This window comes from Amblyraja radiata, chromosome 2 (assembly GCF_010909765.2).
Source record: "Amblyraja radiata isolate CabotCenter1 chromosome 2, sAmbRad1.1.pri, whole genome shotgun sequence".
NCBI lineage: Eukaryota > Metazoa > Chordata > Chondrichthyes > Rajiformes > Rajidae > Amblyraja > Amblyraja radiata.
Window position 1 is genome coordinate 100,496,513 of NC_045957.1, and position 23,926 is coordinate 100,520,438.

At 45.0% G+C, this 23,926-nt stretch overlaps 1 protein-coding gene across 2 annotated transcripts in view; it reads left to right on the top strand.

Moving 5' to 3' along the window:
• LOC116966099 (dynein heavy chain 5, axonemal-like) overlaps positions 1-23,926 on the top strand; it is a 350,576-nt gene that overhangs the window by 301,551 nt on the left and 25,099 nt on the right. For both annotated transcript variants that reach the window (XM_033012270.1, XM_033012280.1), the window contains one exon: positions 6,290-6,422. In XM_033012270.1, coding sequence (XP_032868161.1) covers positions 6,290-6,422 — 133 coding nt within the window. The remainder of the gene's footprint in view (positions 1-6,289; positions 6,423-23,926) is intronic.

Genomic DNA, 23,926 nt, shown 5'->3' on the forward strand with positions numbered 1-23,926 from the left:
GGAGCTGAAGTAGCCCATTTGCAATGCATTAACTGTTATCATAGCCCCATCCAGATAAATTCCAATGCCTTCTGGGATCCCTGTGAATGGGACCTGAAATCTATGTTGCACATGTGAATAAAATCAATTATGAACCGACATCCTCCATCTTACACAATGAACAGGCCACGCCTGCCATAATTCCTTGCCTGCCTTGAATGACAACTCAGGCCAGATTCCCGAGCCTGTCTCGAAAGGTGATCCTGGCCAATACTGAGCCTGCCTCAAAAGACAACTCTGGCCATTATACTGGGCCTGCCTTGAAAGGCTACTCCGGACAACTCTGGCCATATTTCCGAGCTAGTTCCAGAAGGCAATCCTGGCCATAATACTGAGCCTGCCTCGAAAGACAACTCTGGCCCCAAATCCAAGCCAAGCTTGGTACCTATTCTATACTGCAATAATAACCCAATCTAATATTATCATTTTAGTATAACTGATCTGAGTCTCAAGTTATCATAATCTTTTGTACCAAAACAATTGTGAATATTACCAACTTGTAAATGGTCCACTTACCCCATGTTTCAGAAGAACCAGACCCACCTACCTCCATGGTTACCGGTGGTCTATGGTTAGCTCAACGCCCCCTGATGTGGGTTCTATTCCCGTCCTTGACTGGAGAGTAGGAATGGTAGTGTATGTGGATTCCATATTTCCTGAGACCGCCTTTGGACCTTGGCCTGACAAGCCGCTGTCCAGCTATCAAGCTGTCACCAGATTCAGTGAACTGCTTACTGCCAATGAGGCGTGGGGTACGTCTTCGTGGATACGATGAACCTTGATCAGTCTGCCAGCTTTACCTTCCTCATCCAGGTATACCTGTTGGATAAGTCTTACCTGAAGAAAAGATTCGGCAGCTGGTTTCATTTCCTCCATGTCACCCCTGATAGCGCTGTTTACTGCCGGCACTTGTAGCGTGAGGAGCAACTCTGGCCCCTTCCGGGATATCTGCCAACGGCTGGAACCAATTCTTCCGGCAGTAACTCCTTCGCTTGCGAGTATTTCCTCGCACTCCCCTCCACAGCGAAGGAGATTCGTAGGCAGCCCAGAAAACAGGTGCTGCCGCAGGCCCCTGAGGATACCAGCGCTGACATGGCCCCTCCTACGGACCTATATCAGAACTTTTGCTCTGAGTCAGACTGAAAAAACTGACCCTGAATGCTCCCCTCCTCAGAGAGGGAGGCATTGTGCAGCCCTGACACAGGTGCCGCCGCCAGCGGGTTCTCCATAATACCCGGGCTGATAACTCCATCCTATGGAGTATATCATAGTGGAGCACCTCTCCATCAGGTGCTCCATGTGGGTTCAGGCGTCCGCAGACAATACCCATTGAAGGAGGGGAAACCTCCTGGTCCGACTCGCCCGAGTCCCAAGGCCTGACCGGCTTTCTCGTGGTTAGACCCCGTCTCTGGGGCACCATTGCGGTCTGGGAGCCGCTGACCGCACTGTCAGCGACTCACTCCACTGACAGCGACTCGGGTCCCGAGACCGGCTTACTGCTGGTTTTACCCCATTACTGGGGGAACCATAGCTCGCACTCCCCTCCTGGGTGTCGCTGACCTCCTTGTCAGTGACTAGGGAAGCAAACCCGACGGCTGCCGGCTACCCGCTTTCGCGGTCCGGACCAGGATTCCCCACGGTCCATAACCGGTTTCCCCGCGGCCTGTCCGACTTCGCCCGAATCCAGCAGGCAAACTCTGTAAAGAGCTTCCTGCAACACAAAAAAGAAACCTAGAAATAAGTTTAAAACTTACCTTGCAGGTTTAAACTTACCGCTGGCAGGAGCAGCGCGCCTGCCAGTCCGTCGTTGGGCAATGCGTCAGACGTAATGATGGCCTTCTTCACGTAGTCACTCACGTGACTCCGAAGTAAAATGTTTAGATAATAATGAGGGTTATTAAATTCTTCAACAAGACATTGGGAGGTCAGCAGAATTGCCATACAAGTGGAAGATGCAATTTACTATGAATAAGTATGATGAATAACAATGAGAATGACAAGACTAGATTGTGGAATAGAAAGTCTAAACCAGAGAAGTAAATAACGGTGCATGTACAGGTGCACAACCTTTTATCCGAAATTCCAAATAACGAAAAGCTCCGAATAGCGGACATTTTTTCGGTCCTTGAAGAAAGGTCCTTGAAGACGTTCACCGAGGGCGGCCCGCAGAGGTGACAGCGGAACCTCCGATCAGTCCTCGAAGAAAGGGGAACTAAATCCCCATTCATAAAAGAGAAGGTGAGGGTATATTGCGCGGGAGGGTTAATAATTGACAATCTGCTGCTGCCTGCCCGCTGAGTTAAAAAGTTCCCACGGTAGACTTGCGTGGGAACTTTTTGGCAGGCAGCAGCAGATTGTCACTCCCTTCAGTTTCACCCCACCTACACCCCTCTGCTTCCCGGCCATGTGTGTGACCCCTTCCCTCCCCTCTCCAGCTCCCCGCCCATTGCACCGGCGCGGGGGCTTTGCACTGTCTTCACGTCGGCGATGCCAGCAGGTCAGTGCCAGTCACCGGAGACGTCAGGACCAACGGGACACCGACCCCCAGGCCCACTGCAAGTACGGAGATCCCAGAGACCCACAGCCAGCAGCAGCCCAGCCCTGTTCCAACTCCAGAGGAACACGCTCCCCGTAGGGGCAGAAGCTGATGGTGTGCAAGGTACGTCTTGTTCTTGGGGTGGCGCAGCTCGGGCTGTGAGCGAACTGCCACTTGTCGCCGTAGCGGCCCATCGGGGAGCGGATTCCTCTGGAGTTGGAGGGACAGGGAGACACAGCGGCTTTTGAGAATGGTGGGCAATCACTTCCAAAGTTCTGCCCACACAGTCAGTACAACTCTCCTACACTTGTCTCCCGCACTAAGATCATCTCGCAGAGAATGATCCCAGCCTAACCCTCCCTATTCTCTCCTATTCTGCAAGAAAAAACTACATTGAAGACTCAAACTCGCGATCGAGTAACTGCCGGGATCGAGGCGCAAACTCGCGACCTTGCGGATATAAGGCGAGCACTCTACCACTGAGCCAGCTGTTAAAATCTACGCTAAAAATCTTCCATTCCGAAAGCCGAGAAATTCCAAATTACGAAAAGTGTCTGGTCCCAAGGCTTTCGGATAAAAGGTTGTGCACCTGTAGTAACTGAATTGAGTTCTTATGGTATATATGTAAGATCAGAGATATAGAAATTACTTTACATATTTCTACAAACTGGATACTGCAGACTGTATTTGGATCTATTTGTTTTCTGTCTCTCTTCAACACTATTTATTAGAACAATTTGAACATCTGTGTTATTTCAATAGAACAATTTTTCAAAGCCTTTGTCAGAGAAAAGATTACATGTGAACTCAAAACCTCAGCAAAACTTTACGTTGAGTAATCAGATTTCTTACTCATCTTATTTACATAAATGTTGTAAAACAATTTATAAATTGAGCAAATGTCTGACAGTGAGTGGAAGAATGTGTCCAATTATTTCCCACAGTGGCAAGCCACATAACCCTGAACGGGTTTATGCATTACTTTCAATAAAGCTCCTGTGCAATTTATTTCAACTTTGTTCAGATGAATCCCAACATGTTTGTTCCTGAAAACATTGAAAACAGTTTGCAGTTAAGGCACTGAGCAGGCCAGGATGAAGACCCTTTGTCAGCTTTTATGAATTTTCACCGTTTGCAGCATTGATCTTTGCTTCCCCTGAAGTGAAATTTTCTCAAGTCATTTGTGATCTCCATAAAAGCCCAATTTGCAGACTTTCGATATCAGTTTTAGAGAAGCAGGCCATTCAGCTCACAGTCTATGCTGACTATCGATTACACATTATCACTAATCCTATGTTATCCCATTTCCGCATACACTCCCCACACTAGGGCCAATTTTACAAATTAACCTGCAAACCTGCTCGTCTTTGCTAAGTGGGAGGAAACGATAGCACCTGGAGGAAACTCGCATGGGCACAGGGAGAACGTGCAAACTCCTCACAGACAGCGCGCAACGTCAGGGTCAAACACATGTCTCTAACGCTCTGAGGCAGCAGCTCTACCACTGCACCACTGTGCCACCTGATACTAATAAACAATACAATGAACCCTCATTTTAACATCTCTTTATAACAGATTTCATTTATAGTAGACGGACCTACCAATGCCTCCGATGCCACCCCTGGCTCGCACAACCTCCCTTGATGCTTACAGACCCGGCTACCTATGCCAATCTCAGCTTACAGACCATGCCTGCCATCGCCGCCACCACCATCATCTCTCACCTGGACAGTCTGTCCACGGGCTGCAACCATTGAGTCCGCCGATTCTTGCCACTCCCCCTACCAAAGCAGGTCGAGGCCGTTAACTCGCCTGGATACCAGGCCCAGTTCGGACCGAGAGACTGAAGAAGGGTCTAAACCTGAAACATCATCCAACCACGTTCTGCAGAGATGCTGCCTGACCTGCTGAGTTACTCCACCACTTTATGTCCTTTTGTGTATTAACCAGCAACTGCAGTCATTTGTTTCTACTATTTACACAATGATATAGCGAATAATTGGCAAAAATTGTCTCTCCAATGGTTATAATTAGGGTTTACTGTAATGCAGTGAGCATTTGCCATTTACTGAGTATAATTTATATCACATTTCAGGAATGACATTTTCATCATGCTTAATATATCTGAGGAATTAACTGACTTATTTTATGTCAGTTATTTTATGTCAGCCTGTCCGTTTTTTCCTATCTGTTTTTAATTTTAGTTTGTCTAAACAGTTTGTTTTGGGGAATCTTTAACTTTTCTATGTGGGGGAGGGGGGTAGGGTAAGGGGGGAACCGTTTCCCAGTCGCTTCCTGGCAAGGACGTGACTATTTCTCAGAGTAGCGTCCTCGCCCCCCTCCTCGCGGCCTACCACTGGATCGGAGCAATCTTTCCGACCGGGGACTGGGCCAGAGCTTTGGCGGCGGGGTGCTGGATTCACCGCGGAGCAGGCGATACCTGCCTGGATCGCCGTTTGAAGCTCCGGAGTGCTGGGCCCGCTGCTCCAACATCGCAAAGCTGCGGTTCTCGGAGCTCCCAGCGCGGGCGGTGCTGACTCCAACATCGCGCTGGGGCCCTTTGCCAAGGGTCGCCAGCGTTGAATCTCCGCCCGGCGCGGCCTGGGGACATCAGGAGCCGTGGACTATAGTGGGAGGCGGCCGATTCGGAGGTCCAAGCCGCGGAGGTTGTCCTCCAGTCCCGATGTCGGAGTTCCATCATCCTGGCGAGCGGGCCTGAGCGGCGGGCCGCCCGTAGCAGCGACTGCGGAGGGCTCCGGAGGCCCCGACCACGGGTGAACATGAGGAACATTAAAGGAAGATGACTGACTTTGATGCCTTCCCTCACAGAGGGAAACATTTCGATTCTGCTGTGTGGGGATGTTTTATGTTGGACATGGGCACACTGATCTGTTTTGTAGTAAATGCCTACTATATTCTGTGTGCTGAAGCAAAGCAAGAATTTCCTTGTCCTATCAGGGACACATGACAATAAACTCACTTGAACTTGAACTTGAACTCTATTTGTGTGTTGTGTTCTTTATTTTACTGTATGGCTGTATGCAAAAACAAATTTCAGACCTCGGTCTGACAATAAAGTGGCATCGTATCATTGTATCGTAGTACATTCTTTATTGCCAGCTTTGTCTCTCTGAGGCACAGTTTGCCAATGCAAATCAAAAACCTACTTTTACATAAAAAGATGCAAAGTGCTGGAGTAACTCAGTGGGTCAGGCTGCATCTTTGGAGGACAAGAATAGGCAATATTTCGGTTTGGAGGCCTTCTGTCCTGCTGACTCACTGAGTTACACCAGCTCTGTTTTCTTTTGTAATCTGTGTCTACTTTTGTCTACTTTTGCATAATCTGTAAATAATCCAATATAGTATTTATGTTGATACTGCGATTATTTTTTTGCAAGGTATTAAGCTTTGTTTTTGTATCCAAGATTATTTGAATGTTAATAGACAATAAGTGCAGGAGTAGGACATTTGGCCCTTTGAGCCAGCACCGCCATTCAATGTGACCATGGCTGATCATCCACAATCAGTACCCCTTTCCTGCCTCTCTCCATATCCCTTAACTCCACTATCCATAAGAGCAGAGTTAAAGAGCGGGCTGCAACCATTGACATTAATAAAACATAGTCGATGCTATTAAAATAAAACATATGCATGTTTAAATGTTATGTATACTCGGTTGAAATAAAATAACATTATTTGTACCATAATGTGCAGGTTAAAGCTCGTCTGCAGAAAATGGGTGCAATCCAACCAATGAATATCTTCTTGCGGCAGGAAATTGATCGAATGCAGCAAGTTCTTGCACGGGTTCGGAGTACACTGACAGACCTGAAACTGGCTATAGATGGTAAGATTAATATCCACTATCAAAGCAAGAAAATGTGAAACCACAACTAATATAACATTACATTTGAATTAAGAGCTAAATGTTATTTCTCCCCATTCCTTGAACTATTGCTTAATTACACTGAAAGACTATGGGCGGAACGGTGGCACAGCAGTAGAGTTGCTTCCTTACAGGGCCAGAGCCCCAGGTTCGATCCTAACTTCAGGTGCTGTCTGTAGGAAGTTTGTACATTCTCCCAGTGATCTGCGTGGATTTTCAACGGATGCTCCGGTTTCCTTCCACACTCCAAAGACGCACAGGTTTGTAGGCTAATTGGCTTGGTAAAATTGCAATTTGGCCCCAGAGTGTAAAGGATAGTGTTAGTGGGTGTGGCTCGCTGATCAGCAAGGACTTAGTGGGCCAAAGGGCCAGTTTTCGCGATGTATCTCTAAACTAAACTAAACTCAATCTGTGGCTTAAATCGGCTTTTGTGCCAGACTACAGAGCGTGTGTCTCTGATGGAGGCAATTTAGTGCACTAGTGAACAATGCAGTACAATACGTATCAACAATTGTATTGTATTGTATTGTATTCAAATTTATTGTCATTGTCTCAGTTAGGGACAACAAAATGAATTTCCCTTACAGGCAGTATCATAAAAATAAATAAATAATAATAAATAATAAAACATATCAAAAATAAAATGGAATTTAAAAAAAAGCACAAACACTGAAAGTCTACGACACAACATAACACAGTGGTACCAAGGTGAGGAAGGCACCATAGTCCAGCCAGCCTCCCCTCCGTTCTTCCCAGTTGTTCACTCGTGGTCGAGGCCTTCCTAGCACCCGCAGTCGCCGCCCCGGGTGGCCCGATGTTCAGGCCCTCACGCCGGGCTGGTGGAACGCCGACGCCGAACCCCGACGGTGAACATCCTCCTCAGCGGCCCGGACCTCCAGATCAGCCGCCTCCCGCAGCCGGAGTCCGCAGCTCCCGAGTCCGCAGGCTGAGCCGGGCGGAGTCGCAGGACCCCGCGTTGTCTATCAGCGCCGCCCGCGTTGGGAGCCCGCAAACCGCAGCTCCATGATGTCGGTGCAGCAGGTCCAGCACTCCGGGCTCCAGACGGCGACCCCCGGTAAGGCATTGCCAGCCCCGCGATGTTTCAGCGCTGTCCCGCCGCTGCTGGAGCTCTGGTCGATCCCGGCAGGAAAGGCCGCGCCAATCCAGGTAGGCCGCTGGGGGGGGGGGACGTGACTCGAATAATAGTCGCGTCCTCTCCAGGAAGCGACTGAAGGACGGTATCCCCCTTACCGTGCCCGCTTCCCCCACATAAAGACATAAAAAATCCCATCAAAAACACACTTTAACAAAAACAAAAAAACAAAACAATACAAAAAAGATACCGGGCTGTAGGTGGAGGCAGCTGGCACCAGCGCCACCGGAAGTACAATGACACTGTGCCGATGACAATAGACTTGTTCATTATTATAAAAATATCCATAATTACCAAGGAGGAGTACATAATCAGCATGTTTGAAAATGGAGTGGTCTGACTACCTGATAGCAAAACTTTAATAAGAATTTTAAAACTATGACGGGAAACATGTTCAAGATTCAGTTCACATTCTATTATCCTAGTAAACCTAATTATCATGCAACATCTAGATTATGGCTACTAACTTTCATGTGAAGAATGTTATGGCCATCTGAATATATCAAAATGATACTGGTTGTCATCCAGCATCCTTCCCTGCTATGACCTGCATTTCACAGCTTTTACATGTGCATGCGTTTTCTCTTTCTCTATTTGCTCTCATTTATCTATCAACCAGATATCTTCACATAGCATATCCACATAGGAATCCTGGCCTCTCCTTATCAAAGATTTTCCTTTTGTCTTATCCTTCCCTCTTTCAGCCTCTCAGCATCTTAAACTTTACTTTTCCCACTCATTCAGTTCTGATGAGGTGCCTGAACATCAACTGAAACATTTGTTCTTTTCTTTTTCTACATATGCTGTCTGTATGCTGAGCATTTCCAGTATTATCTGTTTTTATTGCAGATTTCCAGCATCTGCAGTTTTTTAGAAATAAATCAACAAACTTCTATTGCCAATTATTGGCATTCTTCATTTGCAATGGTATATTAAAAGAAGCAAACTTATTGGACTGTGTTGTGTAGGTGAGTCCCAAATGCTCATGATGGATAGAAATTTTGCAAAGTTTTAATGAGCTCAACAACTTTGTAGTATTGATATTCTTTACATAAAACTGCCATTTTATTTTAACCTTTTACCCCAGGAAGTTACTATATTAGATTGATGGTTCAATTTGTCATTTTACATGTTTAAAGCTTTTCTACCTTTCTCCCCAGAATTTAATTTAAAATACAGAAATTGATTTCCCTAGTGCCTAGAGGTGAACAGTTTCAATTTTAGCCACAAAAGAACAGGTCAATTACTTAGGCTTTCCATTTTAGTTCCATTTCCATGATGTTAGAGTTGAAAAATAATATTTTCTGACATCTTTGAATGTGTGAAGGTACAAATTTACTAAGGTTGTAAGGTTGATAAATAGCTGTGCATTCGTGATCAGTTGTATTAAAGCTGGAAATGTTCAGAAACTTAAGCAGCTTTATCCGAGGGTTTTGATTTATCTTTGCATGTGCAGCTAAGTGGTAATTTTGGTACAGCTCCTGCCTTTTCAGTCTCATGGGATTTCAGAAACAACACCAGTGTTTCACAGTCACATTTCACAAACTGGAACCCTTTTCCCAAAAGAAACAGAAGTTGACGACCATGTATATGATGAGAATAAGCACAATACATGAATCTGTGCACAATACAGTGGAATAAACATTTGCTGTGACTTAAGACACTGGTATAGCTGATGTATGCATCTTTTATACATCAAGGACAAGTGAGGTGCACTTAAAACTAATTTCCATAATAGTAAATCAAACAATTGGTGAAGCAAGACAGAAAGAACCAAAATGTAGTTCTGTCAGTAGGCCTGGGAGTACATTAACTTCTAACCCTACAGAATCAACAAGGCAGCAATTAGGGTAACTGAGAAACTGAAATATAGGGCTCTGGTGCTGGAAGCAGTCAAGTGACTCGAGTTACAAGTTCAAATTCCATCACCACAAATTGCCAGCCATTATTGCAGGCATTCGGTACTGGATCTAAGAGTAGAGATCAGAAAATTCAAGTCTTTACATCTTTTGACCATTCTGAAACTTTCGGCCTTATTCCATGTTTTTCCCTGCGCCACCAATTGCTTCTGCTTTTCCTATTTGAAGTAATTTTCCAGGACTGATCTCCGTTCATTTATGTGACTTGCTAGCTCTGGATTGGTGTGGTTTAGCTCTTTGCGGTGGTTTTGCTCTTCAGAGTGAGGAAGAGACAAAAGCTGCCTAAGAATCAATGCCACCCCCTTCCCACATCCTAAATTGGGGCCGCAACTGTTTACCATATATATTAATGATTTGGAAGAGGGAGTTAGGAGCAACACTGGCAAGTTTGCAGATGACACAAAGCTGGGTGGCAGTGTGAACTGTGAAGAGGATGTTAGGAGGTTGCAGGGTGACCTGGACAGGTTGAGTGAGTGAGCAGATGCGTGGCAGATACAGTATAATATAGATAAATGTGAGGTTATCCACATTGGCGGAAAAAACAAGGGGGCAGATAATTATCTCAATGGGGTTAGGTTAGGTAAGGGGGAGGTGCAGCGAGACATGGGCGTCCTTGTACACCGGTCATTGAAAGTTGGCTTACAGGTACAGCAGGCAGTGAAGAAAGCTAATGGAATGTTGGCCTTCATAACAAGAGGATTTCAGTATAAGAGTAAAAAGGTTCTTCTGCAGTTGTATAGGGCTCTGGTGAGACCATATCTAGAGTATTGTGTACAGTTTTGGTCTCATAATTTGAGGAAGGACATCCTTGTGATTGAGGCAGTGCAGCGTAGGTTCACGAGATTGGGATGGCGGGACTGTCATATGAGGAAAGATTGAAAAGACTAGGCTTGTATTCACTGGAGTTTAGAAGGATGAGGGGGTTCTTAGAGAAACATATAAAATTATAAAAGGACTGGTCAAGCTAGATGCAGGAAAAATGTTCCCAATGTTGGGCGAGTCCAGAACCAGGGGCCACAGTCTTAGAATAAAGGGAGGTCATTTAAGACTGAGGTGAGAAAAAACGTTTTCACCCAGAGAGTTGTGAATATATGGAATTCCCTGCCACAGAGGGCAGTGGAGGCCAAGTCACTGGATGGATTTAAGAGAGAGTTAGATAGAGCTCTAGGAGTTAGTGGAGTCAAGGGATATGGGGAGAAGGCAGGCACGGGTTATTGATAGGGGACGATCAGCCATGATCACAATGAATGGTGGTGCTGGCTCGAAGAGCCGAATGGCCTCCTCCTGCACCTATTTTCTATGCTTCTGTTACGACTCCCAAATGCAGGTACTTCAGAGCCGCGTAACATAATTCAAAAACCAGGTTCAAGTTCAAAAATCTTTTAATTATTCAATGGAACCCAAAACCCAAACCTGATTCAAACAACCCAGTCAGGGATATGGATGGACTAACAAACAATTAAACAGTGCTCCAGCCAGCCACGTAATGGACCGTCGAACCAGAGACTCGAAAACCTGCCTAAAGAGATATAACCCTGAAACAAAATACACGAAAACACTAAGGTCAGCCCTTATCCGTCCCAATTCAATATTTGTTAACAAGTAATGGTGAAAGTACACAAAGTTCTATGCCATGTGGCCAGGCCTTCCTCAGCTCACACCAGCAGGCTGCTCACAAGTCAGGGTCTACGAAGAAGAGAGAGAATCCTGGGAAACTCTGGTATTTAAGCTTCAGATGAGTCACCCGTCACCTGATGCAGCTTGGCCAATCGGGTACAGGAGCCTTTAACCCCTTGATTCCAGACTCACAGCCACGAGGCCTGTACTCGGGAGAGAAACAGAGAAAGGTAAGTACATAGCATTCACCAGGGGGGGGAGCGCCTAACACTTCTATGTAAATTGTCTAGCAACTAATACAAAATACTGTGCAAATAATTCTTCTGTGCATCAGATTTTTGAATCTAGTCCAGTCACAAATTGCAAACAGTTTTCCCTGCTGATGTACAAAATATTTTGTGATAAAACTGATCCACAACCTGAGGTGTGGATGCTATTAATCTGTGGTGGACCGTGAGCTTTATATTATATGCCGTGACTCTATGCTGGCTTTCCTGGAGACACAGATGTGGAAATTAATTGTTGCCTAGCTTCACTGGAAAGTTTTGTCAATTGAAGTGAAAAAATATTAAATTAAATTAAGATATTCACCAGAATACAATACAATGATTTGTATTTGTAGAAACATGAGGAAAATGCCAATTTGAATCTTATTCAGTTAAACAGGGCCTGCTGGCACCAATTATTCATGATTTTCTTCATATTTTTCTAACTTGTGAATCCCTAGTATCAAATCATGTCTGTGTGAAGTTTCACACATCAGTGATTGTCTTTCTAAACACGCCCAGTGAAAAGTTTGACAGCTTCCGTGCATTTCACATCCTTATTACCAGAACTTTCTTCACTCTGTCATGGTCTCAATATTTTCTCTTGTTAATAATACCTTTGATTGTATTTGTCTTTTGGGTGGAAGCTTGCCGAGTTTGCTCGAAGCTCTGTGATTTGAAGGATTAAATCATGCCTGATTTAATTCATATCCCGCACTAATCCCATGGTCACTCTTCCCCACCAACCTCTAAATGAATCATCCCGGAGCCCCCACTCTGCAGTGGAGTGGACCGAGAGTGGTGACATGGTCTCTGGCAGCTGAACAAGACTTCTGATCCAGGGGGTCGACTGACTGCTCACTGCTGTTAAGGGCATCTTAAACTGTTTTGAAATGATTCTCATTGGGAGAGATTGAAAAACAGTTTAAATAGATTTTTTGTTTATTAAAAATGAAAAAAAAAGTTATTACATAGAACTATTAAGATTAATTAAGGCATGAATCTATTGTAAATTAATTCAAACATACAAAACAATAACAAATAAAATAAAAACATCTTAACCTAGACAGCTTTTTAATGAACTTCAGCAACCCCACCATTGCCACTGTGTAGTCTGCATAAAGCTGTGTGAAGTTAATCTGTTCATGGATTCTGTGTTGTGTCCGGTGAAAGTGTCGAAGTTCAGATTCTGACTTCCCCGCTGCAGGGTGTGGTGCAGAAATCAAAAGCACGCTGAATATTTGAGTGTAGATGGGCAACATTTTCCTATGGAGCTACCACCCACCTCAGAGGTCAACCAAGCTCCAAGTTCTTATTTCAGATACAAAGGTTTCTCGTGTCATCTTTATCCACATTGCCTGGTTGTAGTTCCTGCAACACAGCTGTTGCCTGATTGCTATTGTTTTATGGAAGAGATCTTATCAAGGAGTATCAGGATGTACAGGAAAGAAAGTAGATGCAGTTTATCGGGCGGGAGGCGGCGCACGTGGGCGTGTACCGGTGGACTCTCGGTGGGAATGTGGTGGACTACGCCATGACGGGGCGCGGCCCCATCGAACTGGGACGTGAGCAACCCTGGGAAGTCGGCGAGCAGGGCTGCGAAAGGTTGCTGGATCTCAGCTACCTCGTCGAGTTGGTGTAGGGGCGTAGACGGATTGCGCGGCTTGGCAGGGCACAGGTCCGACACAGGGACCATGCGTCCGCCTCGCACATCGTCTAACAGGGAGAACGCGTGCAAGAAATCGGTTGGGCGACGTCAGCAACGGTGAACTTCCACCTGTACGGTCGGGAGTCGAAATTTAAGTCCAGGGTCCGCATTCCATAAGTGCGAATGTCGATGGCCGGAGTGGCGATCACGGATGTAGAGGCGTTCGTTTGGGCCGATCGCGTTCGCCTCTATGGACGATCGGCCGAGGCATTTCCCTGGTACGAGCAGGGGCTCCGGCATCTTCGGGCTTCGGGTCCGTAGCGTTGATGGTAATAACACCAGCGACGTCGGCTGTAGACCACTGGAAGCGGCGATGCTTCTTCGGCGCTGGGCTGGGCTTCTTCTTCCTCCCGATGTCATCTCGGTTGCACCCGTGCCGTGACCGGGGGGCGGGTGAAAGACACAAAGTTAGCATTCATAGCAAAAGGATTTGAGTATAGGAGCAGGGAGGTTCTACTGCAGTTGTACAGGGTCTTGGTGAGACCACACCAGGAGTATTGCGTACAGTTTTGGTCTCCTAATCTGAGGAAGGACATTCTTGCCATAGAGGGTGTACAGAGAAGGTTCACCAGACTGATTCCTGGGATGTCAGGACTTTCATATGAAGAAAGACTGGATAGACGCGGCTTGTACTCGCTAGAATTTAGAAGATTGAGGGGGGATCTTATAGAAACTTACAAAATTCTTAAGGGGTTGGACAGGCTAGATGCAGGAAGATTGTTCCCGATGTTGGGGAAGTCCAGAACAAGGGGTCACCGTTTAAGGATAAAGGGGAAGTAATTTAGGACTGAGATGAGAAAAACATTTTTTACACAGAGAGTGGTGAATCTCTGGAATTCTCTGCCACAGAATGTAGTTGCGGCCAGTTCATTGGCTATATTTAAGAGGGAGCTAGATGTGGCCCTTGTGGCTAAAGGGATCAGGGGGTATGGAGAGAAGGCAGGTACAGGATACTGAGTTGGATTATCAGCCATGATCATATCGAAGGGCCGAATGGCCTACTTCTGCACCTATTTTCTATGTTTCTAAACGTCCTGCCGCACACAATTCATCAGCTCTCTCAGCGAGTTGTTGGGGGTCGCTGAAATCAACTCCAGCGAGCATCAGTTGGACTTTGTCAGGCATCTGCTCCAGGAACGCCTGTTCGAAGAGCAGACATGGGCGGTACCCGTCCATCAGGGCTAACATCTTTGCCATGATGGTAGATGGCCGCCGATCGTCGACGCTGTCCATGTGCAGCAGCTTCGCCGCCCTGTCTCTGCGACTGAGACCGTAAGCGTGGAGCAGCAGGTCCTTCAGCATTTCATATTTGTCGATGTTCGGCGGGTCACTGATGTAAGGCAACAGCCTCGAGGCACAGTCCTGCGGCAATGCCCCCACCACATGGAAGTACATAGTATCGTCTGCTATGATGCAATGGAGGTGAAACTGTGCCCCCTTGTGGGCGAACCACACCTGAGGTTGGTTGGGCCAAAACAATGTCAATTTGAAACCCGGTGAGCCCTGCCACATGCCGGCCGATTCTGCTTGGAACGTTGTCTTCCAGCATAATTCTCTATGTCTAACGATGGCTAGACAGGTCGGAGTCACCAATTTGGCAGTCTCAAGAACGACAACTGAAGTTTTAAATTAACTTTTATTCGAAAATTCACTTTTCAATAATCATGTTCTCTCGACACGTCTGGCCACATCGGTGGTCAGTGCTGAACTGGCGCGCTAAAGCAAAATGGCGCAAAAACAAGCAGCCCCTCTCAAGTCACGTGACCGCGACTTCCGAACGCCGGGTTTGATACCTGCGTGCGCCAATAGGCGCCGCTACAATGTCCTCATTCTTTAGGAAAACGTGGGTGCCCCTGTTCTATTATAGATGAGGCTCTCACCAAGGTCTCCTCTATATCTCGCAGCTCCACTCTTACTCCCCATCCCACTACTCGTAACAAAGACAGAGTCCCCCTTGTCCTCACCTTCCACTCCATGAGCCGGCGCATACTCCATATAATCCTCCGACATTTTCGCCACCTCCAGCGAGATCCTACCACTGGCCACATCTTCCCATCTCCTCCCCTTTCCGCTTTCCATAGAGACCGTTCCCTCCGTCCTCCCTGGTCAATTCGTCCCTTCCCACCCAAACCACTACCTCCCCTGGTACTTTCCCCTGCAACTGCAGGATATGCTACACTTGTCGCTTTACCTCCCCCCTCGTGTCCATCCAAGGACCCAAACAGTCTTTCCAGGTGAGGCAGAGGTTCACCTGCACCTCCTCCAACCTCATCTACTGCATCCGCTGTCGCAGGTGTCACCTTCTCTACATCGGCGAGACCAAGCGTAGGCTCGGCGACCGCTTCGCCCAACTCCTCCGCTCAGTCCGTACTTCTTCTTCTTCTTATCGAGTCCACACACAAGATTAGAAGTTGTTCAGCCAGAGCTGAACACACTTCTCGGCATCTGCACAATGGTGTCTGTCTTGCGCTTCTTGTGCTTCTTGTGCGTGGTGGTGGAAAGATTGGTTGAAACAGGGCCGCGACGTGAACGCTCTTTCCTTGGCCCCAGTCCGTACTAACCAACCTGATCTTCCGGATGCCCAGCACTTCAACTCCCCCTCCTATTCTGAATCTGACCTTTCTGTCCTGGGCCTCCTCCATTGCCAGAGTGAGGCCCAGCTCAAATTGAAGTAGCAACACCTCATATTTTGCTTGGGTGGTTAACACCCCAGCGGTTTTACCATTGACCTAATTTCAGGTAGTCCTTGCTTTCTCCCTCCTTCCCCTCCCCCTTCCCAGCTCTCCCACATAGCCAACTGTCTCCACCTCTTCCTTTATTTTTCCCGCCCCCCCCCAACCGCAGTCTGAAGAAGGGTCTTGACCTGAAACGTCACCTACTCCTTTTCTCCATACATGCTGCCTCACCTGCTGAGTTTCGCCAGCACTTTTTGTCTGGGCAAATTGTATAACTGTTATCTAGTGGCGCTGAGGAACTTCATTTGAGTTGCGTGTGAAACCCAGTTTCATGCAGGCAGGCAACCAATGGAATATTAATGAGCATCAGCTGTTAAAATGGCCTTGGTATCCTGTCATCTTTCTGCCTGGGAGTTAAAATTCCCCTAATGGCACAGTAATATTATGAGCACATTGTAATATTGTTCCAGTATGCGATCTATATTACTGTCATTTTCTGTTAAATGTTTGAGTTTGAGATCAAGCAGGAAATCTATTTAGAACTTATTTTAATCCTACTTTCTAGAAAATGATACACTAATATTTGGAAGAGACTATTTTCTGTCTATGAAGCTTGGCATTTGGTTACATATATTTAAAACTTGGGTTCATTTGTATTATAATTTGACGATCGCATGTCAGGATGTTCATAGGCCTAATAATTACACGCTGGGATATAACTGAGTTACTTACACACACAGTATGCTAATTTTAAAATGGGATTTCCAACTAATGGGAACTGTCACTTCAAATAATCAATCTTGTTAGGGCATGTTTTCCCTGAGTGGTTGGTAGGCAATGGGAGCGGATGTTGTAGGATGATAACATTGTGCCACTGGAGGTCATTGGATCACAGAGGATCTTTCCACCCTTCATCCTACCTACCTTGATGGAGGCTCGGGCAGGTACAATCTCTTTGTCCTCCAGTTAAACCCTCATCCTGCATTGAAAGCCATTACCTTTCCAAAGGTAAGTATTTTCACTACAGTATTGCATTAGCGACACCAATTAAGCATGACCTGCCAATTACCATCATCACAACATGTTCACCGACCTTCATGCATCAGTGCCATACATGCACAGAGAACCGCATTATAATTTACTCTGCTTTGCACGAACAGTGGATTTCTAGTTCGATAACAATTGCATAATGTGTAAAAGCACTCTATTACTAGATAGCGTTTTTAGTGCATCGTCTATGACATTGAATTGCCAATTCACATCAGTGGCAAGCAGATTGATGACTTCACTATCAACAACAGCATATGACAATTATTATTATAAAACTTGAAATGTACCCACAAAATATGTGCTGAGTTCTGTATAATTACCTATCATTCTACTCTCAGGTGGTCAGATAATGTCAAACGTATTGAATATTTGAGAGATAAGGGCCTGTCCCTTATCTCTAATTTGACCTAATTCGCGAGTTTAGAAGAGTTTGCGCTCGCCATAAACTCGCAGCATGGTCATCACGTGGTCCTAGGTCACTGTAACTCTCCTTCATGCTCGAGAGAAGTTCCCGCATACTCGCGGCCTCAGTTTGATCGAGGAACATTTTTCAGCATGCTGAAAAAGCTTCCGCAAGTAAAAATTGGTCGGCATGGTTCTTTTGAACTCGTAGTGCAGTGGTAGTGGGGTCACCATGTAGTTATAGGTAGTCGAGGTAGCCATTGGCAATCTCCTTTGTTGACCGGGAATTTTAATTGGCACATTGGGGAAAGAAAACATAAGCACGAGTTTTCAGAACCAAGGAAAATCGACCGGTAATGTTATACGCTCGCTAAACTTCATTAAAAGTTGTCTGGCTTCTTAAAAGTGTCCCCCCCCCACGCCCCTTCTCTCCCCTTCTCTCCCCTTCTGCCCCCCCTCTCCACCCCCATCCCCGCTCTTTTAAAGGACTTACGTACACTGTGCCAACCGTCTTTTACCTTCCTGTTCGTCGTGGGTGTGAATTTCAGACAGCACTCCACCGCTTTCCCTGGCCCCCGCCTTTGCGATGTGTTTATGTGTGTGTGCGCTGATGATCGATCCATCTCACGGTTTCATTGCTGATAGTCGATCCAGCTCGCGGTTTTTCAAGCGAGTGCCCTCGAGTTTGAAGGTCGAAGACAGTTGCTGAAAAGAGAAAAGAGAAGGAATGGATGACGTTTCGGGTCAAGACCCTTCTTTCTGACTGAAGAAGGGTCTCGACCCGAAACATCACCCATTGCTTCTCTCCAGATGCTGCCGGTCCCGCTGAGTTACTCCTGCATTTTGTGTCCATCTTCAAATTACGTCACACGCTTCAGACGGCTGTGCGGGCGCATGAAGACGAGCTCGACACTCGCGGGATCATCGCGCCTCAACGCGACGACAAGGTCGCGTAATTAGCGTGCCAAGGACACATAAGTGGGACAGGGGCATAAGGCTGTCGACAATTAATGTTCAATTGAAGTGAATTAACTGGTGAGAGATAAAAAGTATAAAAGCATTGTTCTTATTGGGACATTTTAAATCCCACATGGTTCATGACTTTCAACATGATCTGTTCCTAATGTTGAGAGTTGAAAACAAAGTTTGTAGGTTGTGATATTTTAATCCAATTTCTGCTGATAACCATGCCATACACATTGATAATGTCATTATATCCATGAAATATAAAATCAAAAGCTTTTTTTTTTAACCACTTCAAGATTGTTCAATTGTCATATGCGTCGGAAATGGAACAATGCAATTCTTTTTGCTAATGCTTTACAGGCATGTGAGGATGAGGAACTATATTTACCTGAAATAACTGGCGGTTAGAGTTGTTATCTTTGATAGATGAAGTGCCTACATTGAGTCATAAACGAGAGGGCATGTAATGAAAGTGATTGATTAAAGAACACGAGGAAATCTTCTAAAGGCAATGAGTGGTTAGGGCCTGCAATGCTCTCCAAGGAGAGTAGTGGAGGCCAATCCAATCATTGAGATTGAAAAAAACTGGACAGGTTTTTAAAAGAGAGAGAATTGAAACCAAGTAAGGTCAGAAAAGTAAGAGTTGCTAGAGTGTATTTGTACAGAACTGGCATAGACTTACTGGACCAAATGCCATCTTTCATGTTTTAACCTTTCCCTGTTTCTGAAATAAATATTAGCAGATCACAGGGAAAGGTGAGTACACATCTGATTCAATCTGAATGGCTTAAGTAGATGGAATCAACCATTATCAATCTGATCTTTATTTGCATGGAATTTGACATAATACATATTCGTAATTCTAAAGATGGGATATCAGCACATTTGGAAAGTGGTGAAATCATTGGAACAAGTCAGCATGGATTTATGAAAGGTAAATCATGTCTGACGAATCTTATAGAATTCTTCGAGGATGTAACTAGTAGAATGGATAAGGGAGAACCAGTGGTTGTGTTATATCTGGACTTTCAGAAGGCTTTTGACAAGGTCCCACATAAGAGATTAGTATACAAACTTAAAGCACACGGTATTGGGGGTTCAGTATTGACGTGGATAGAGACATCTCCAAGTTTGTGGATGACACAAAGCTGGGGGGTAGTGTTAGCTGTGAGGAGGATGCTAGGAGGCTGCAAGGTGACTTGGATAGGCTGGGTGAGTGGGCAAATGCATGGCAGATGCAGTATAATGTGGATAAATGTGAGGTTATCCACTTTGGTGGCAAAAACAGGAAAGTAGACTATTATCTGAATGGTGGCCGATTAGGAAAAGGGGAGATTCAACGAGACCTGTGTGTCATGTTACACCAGTCATTGAAAGTAGGCATTCAGGTGCAGCAGGCAGTGAAGAAAGTGAATGGTATGTTAGCATTCATAGCAAAAGGATTTGAGTATAGGAGCAGGGAGGTTCTACTGCAGTTGTACAAGGTCTTGGTGAGACCACACCTGGAGTATTGTGTACAGTTTTGGTCTCCTAACCTGAGGAAAGACATTCTTGCCATAGAGGGAGTACAGAGAAGGTTCACCAGACTTTCCTGGGATGTCAGGACTTTCATATGAAGAAAGACTGGATAGACTCGGCTTGTACTCGCTAGAATTTAGAAGATTGAGGAGGGACCTTATAGAAACTTACAAAATTCTTAAGGGGTTAGACAGGCTAGATGTAGGAAGATTGTTCCCAATGTTGGGGAAGTCCAGAACAAGAGGTCACAGTTTAAGGATAAGGGGGATATCTTTTAGGACCGAGATGAGAAAAACATTTTTCACACAGAGAGTGGTGAATCTCTGGAATTCTCTGCCACAGAATGTAGTTGAGGCCAGTTCATTGGCTATATTCAAGAGGGAGTTAGATGTGGCCCTTGTGGCTAAAGGGATCAGGGGGTATGGAGAGAAGGCAGGTACAGGATACTGAGTTGCATGATCAGCCATGATCATATTGAATGGCGGTGCAGGCTCGCAGGGCTGAATGGCCTACTCCTGCACCTATTTTCTATGTTTCTAAGTGAAGGACAGCATCCTTTTCCAAACTGACATCCTCAGCACCAAGGCCACAACTACACTCTGTTGGTTCTACTGGGCAAGCTTGTTATTTGCATGCCAGATAGCTGCTTCCCAAAAAAGTTTATTCTGAGCTCTGTCACAGGAAGTACTTACTGTGGTAAAGCCTGCAAGATCCACAATGGTCTCTTCAGTATACCTAGAATCATAACAACCAGAGTGAAAACAAGACATGCTTGATTCCGAGGGACTGTGTCTAAATAGGTTAAATAGAACACAGAACTTTGGACAGCACAGCACAGGAACAGGCCCTTTACTCCTGTAACTATTTTCTATGTTTCTATGTTTCTAGGTAAATATCCAAAGCAGGTTGAATGTCTTTCCTGTCTCAACAATAAACATTGTGACCAAGAGTTTCAGTTCTGGTTTGGTCTGGCTTTTTTTTCAGCATGCTTTGCCCATAATCTGATAGATCGATTTCAGTACAATTTTAAATTCTGCAATCTTATATGCCATTTAAAAAATTTATATGTGTGACTGCCTTGCAAAAAAAATTGATATATATCAAGGACAATTAATCAGCAGGTGAATTTCTTGAATTGTATTTGTACCATTTTGGGGCCTCGAAGGAACCGACAAGTGGGTGGAAATATATGCTGTAAGCATCATTAGGCCCTCTAAAAATAATTTACCTAGCAGCTGATTAATTATTACACCATTTACTGGTGATGAAAAAGATACTTTCATCAGCAATCCTTTTTATTATGATAACCACATTTTCAGCTGCATTAATAAAGAAGTACTTAATTCCCCAAGATTACTGCATATTAGTTCACACAAAAAAAATATCTTATAACTCCTACTGAGTCTTACATTAAAATTGCTAAAAGATAATGAACAACATTTTTAATCTGAATTCTACAGAGAGAATGACAAACAAGATAAAGAAATTATGCCACAGGCAGTAATTCGTCAGTCACTTAATTATAAGTGTGTTTTAAACCTCAATAAAATGAGAAGCTATTAATACATTGTTGATTTATGTTGTGTATGTTTCGTATGCAATACACCATGCTTGAAGTACAGCTTAATTTTAATTTGGATTAGTAAATTTTGAATTATACATTCCTGTTTAAAAGGATAGGTTTTGAATATTTTGTCTGATCCGACATGAAAATATTTACTGGACCCGTTCTTGTACAATTTAGAACATCACTGTAAAATAATGAGTTTGTTCTTCGATAGTGAAAGGTCTTGATAGAATGAATGTGGAGAAGATGTTTCCACTAGTGGGAGAGTCTACGACGAGAGGCCATAACCTCAGAATAAAAGGACGTACCTTTACAAAGGAGATGAGGAGGATTCCTTTAGTCAATCTGTGGAATTCATTGCCACAGACGGCTGTGGAAGCCAAATCAATGGATATTTTTAAGGTGGAGATTGACAGGTTCTTGATTAGTAAAGATGTCAAGGGTTATGTGGAGAAGGCAGGAGAATGGGGTTGAGATGGAAAGATAGATCAGGCATGATGGAATGGCAGAGTAAACTTGATGGGCTGAATGGCCTAATTCTGTTCCTAAAAATTATGAACTTTAGAAACAATTTACCCAGAATCTATATTACTAAAAGTCTGATCTAGACCACTTCCTGTTCTTCTGTATATTGATTTTAGAAAAACCTCTGCCACTTAAGGCTGTGATTTTTGGCCATCTTCCTCAGAGTCTCCCTCCGCTGTGCAGGACAAGAGGATTTTTCCCATAGATGAAAAATAAAAGAGTTATTAGTGTTTTAAAAATGTTGAGATTCTCTCTCCTGAAGGCCACGCCCCTTCCAGAGGGACTATAAAACCCCGGAAGTGTTGAGTGCCTCAGTCAGTCTCTGCAAGATGGGGGAGCGAGAGGGTCACGTCTCTCAGTCTCAGCTGTGAATAACACTGAACACATGTCTACTAAACTGTGAGGTTTGTGGTTTTACTGACCTTGAGTGCCCTTAATGTGGTTTGAAAATGAAAATGTGGTTGGTTTGAAATAAAGCACAGCAAATGGTTGTTGGTGGTGGTTGGTTTGAAATAAAGCACTGCAAACAGTTGTTGGTGGTGGTTGGTTTCAAATAAAGCACTGCAAATGGTCGCTGGTGGTGGTTGGTTTGAAATAAAACACTGCAAATAGTCGTTGGTGGTGGTTGGTTTGAAATAAAGCACTGCAAATGGTGGTTGGTTTGAAGTAAAGCACTACAAATGGTGGTTGGTTTGAAGTAAAACACTGCAAATGGTGGTTGTGGTGGTTGGTTCGAAATGGCAAATGATTAAAAGTCTAAACTTGACAACTTCCTGTTTGCACAGTATATTGATTTTAGATAAAACGCTACCACTTACTATTGTGATTTTTGGCCATCTTACTCAGTCCCCCTCCGCTCATCAGGTGCGGAGGATTATTCCCATCAATGAAAGATAAAAGTGTTATTAGTGTTTAAAAAATGTTGAGAATCTCTCTTCTGTCAATCATGCCACAAAGGCCACGCCCCTTCCAGTGGGAGGGGGGGGGGGATTATAAAACCCGGAAGTATCGGTGTGGCTCAGTCTCTGCAAGATTGGGGAGGGAGAGGTCACGACTCTGCCTGAGCTGTGAATCAACTGAATACACTGAATGTCTACTGAACTGTGAGTGTGGTGTTTATGTGGTGTTTTGTTGTGTTTTGTGGTGGTTTTATGGTGGTTTCACCCTGCTTGAAATTGTATGAAACTGCAATTGAATGTGGTGGCATTGCACCCTGCATGAAATGGTATGAAACGGCATTTGGATTTGGTGGCCTTGCACCCTGCTTGAAATGGAATGAAACTGCACTTGAATTTGGTGGCCTTGCAACCTGCTTGAAGTGGTATGAAACTGCACTTGAATTTGGTGGCCTTGCACCCTGCCTGAAGAGGTATGAAACAGCACTTGAATTTGGTGGTCTTGCACCCTGCTTGAAATGGTAGGAAACTGCATTTGAATTTGGTGGCCTTGCACCCTGCTTGAAATGGAATTTCAAGTAATAGCCGTGTCAACTGCTAGACCACCAGCCATGAGTGAGCAGCCAGCACATCAGACTTGAGTGACTGAGCTGCCACCCCAAGAATCCATTTGGTCCACAATGTCCTTACTAGCCCTCTGGAAACCAGTCTCTTCAGCCCACAACACCCATACCAACGCTCCAGAAAGCCCCCCCCCCCCCCCCCCCCCACTGGCCACCAATATTGGAATTTGCGGAGAGGTGGAATATTGCGTTGGGGGACCTGCCCTCCCGTGTGACCATGGGACCCAACGGGTTCTACTTATCTAGTATTCATTAAAATGCACGGTTCTCTGAGTTTCATGTTTCTTATCCTTGAAAGTAGAATAATTGTGTCCAAATATAACAAAAGTAAATGAGAAAAACCGATGAGCGTTATGTAGACAACTTGGAGAGGAGGGCTGCTGTACCCATGATGGATGGGGCTAAGGGCAGTATCAAAAGCAGGACACTGGAGATTGAGGCAGCCGCACTCACTGCCGCACCACCATGCTGTCCTTAAATATCTCAGTGCGATTCAAATTCATGACTCAGGCACAAGACCAGTCCAGTATTTCTGCCGAAGTATAGAAGCGAGAAACTGCAGATGCTGGTCTACCAAGGA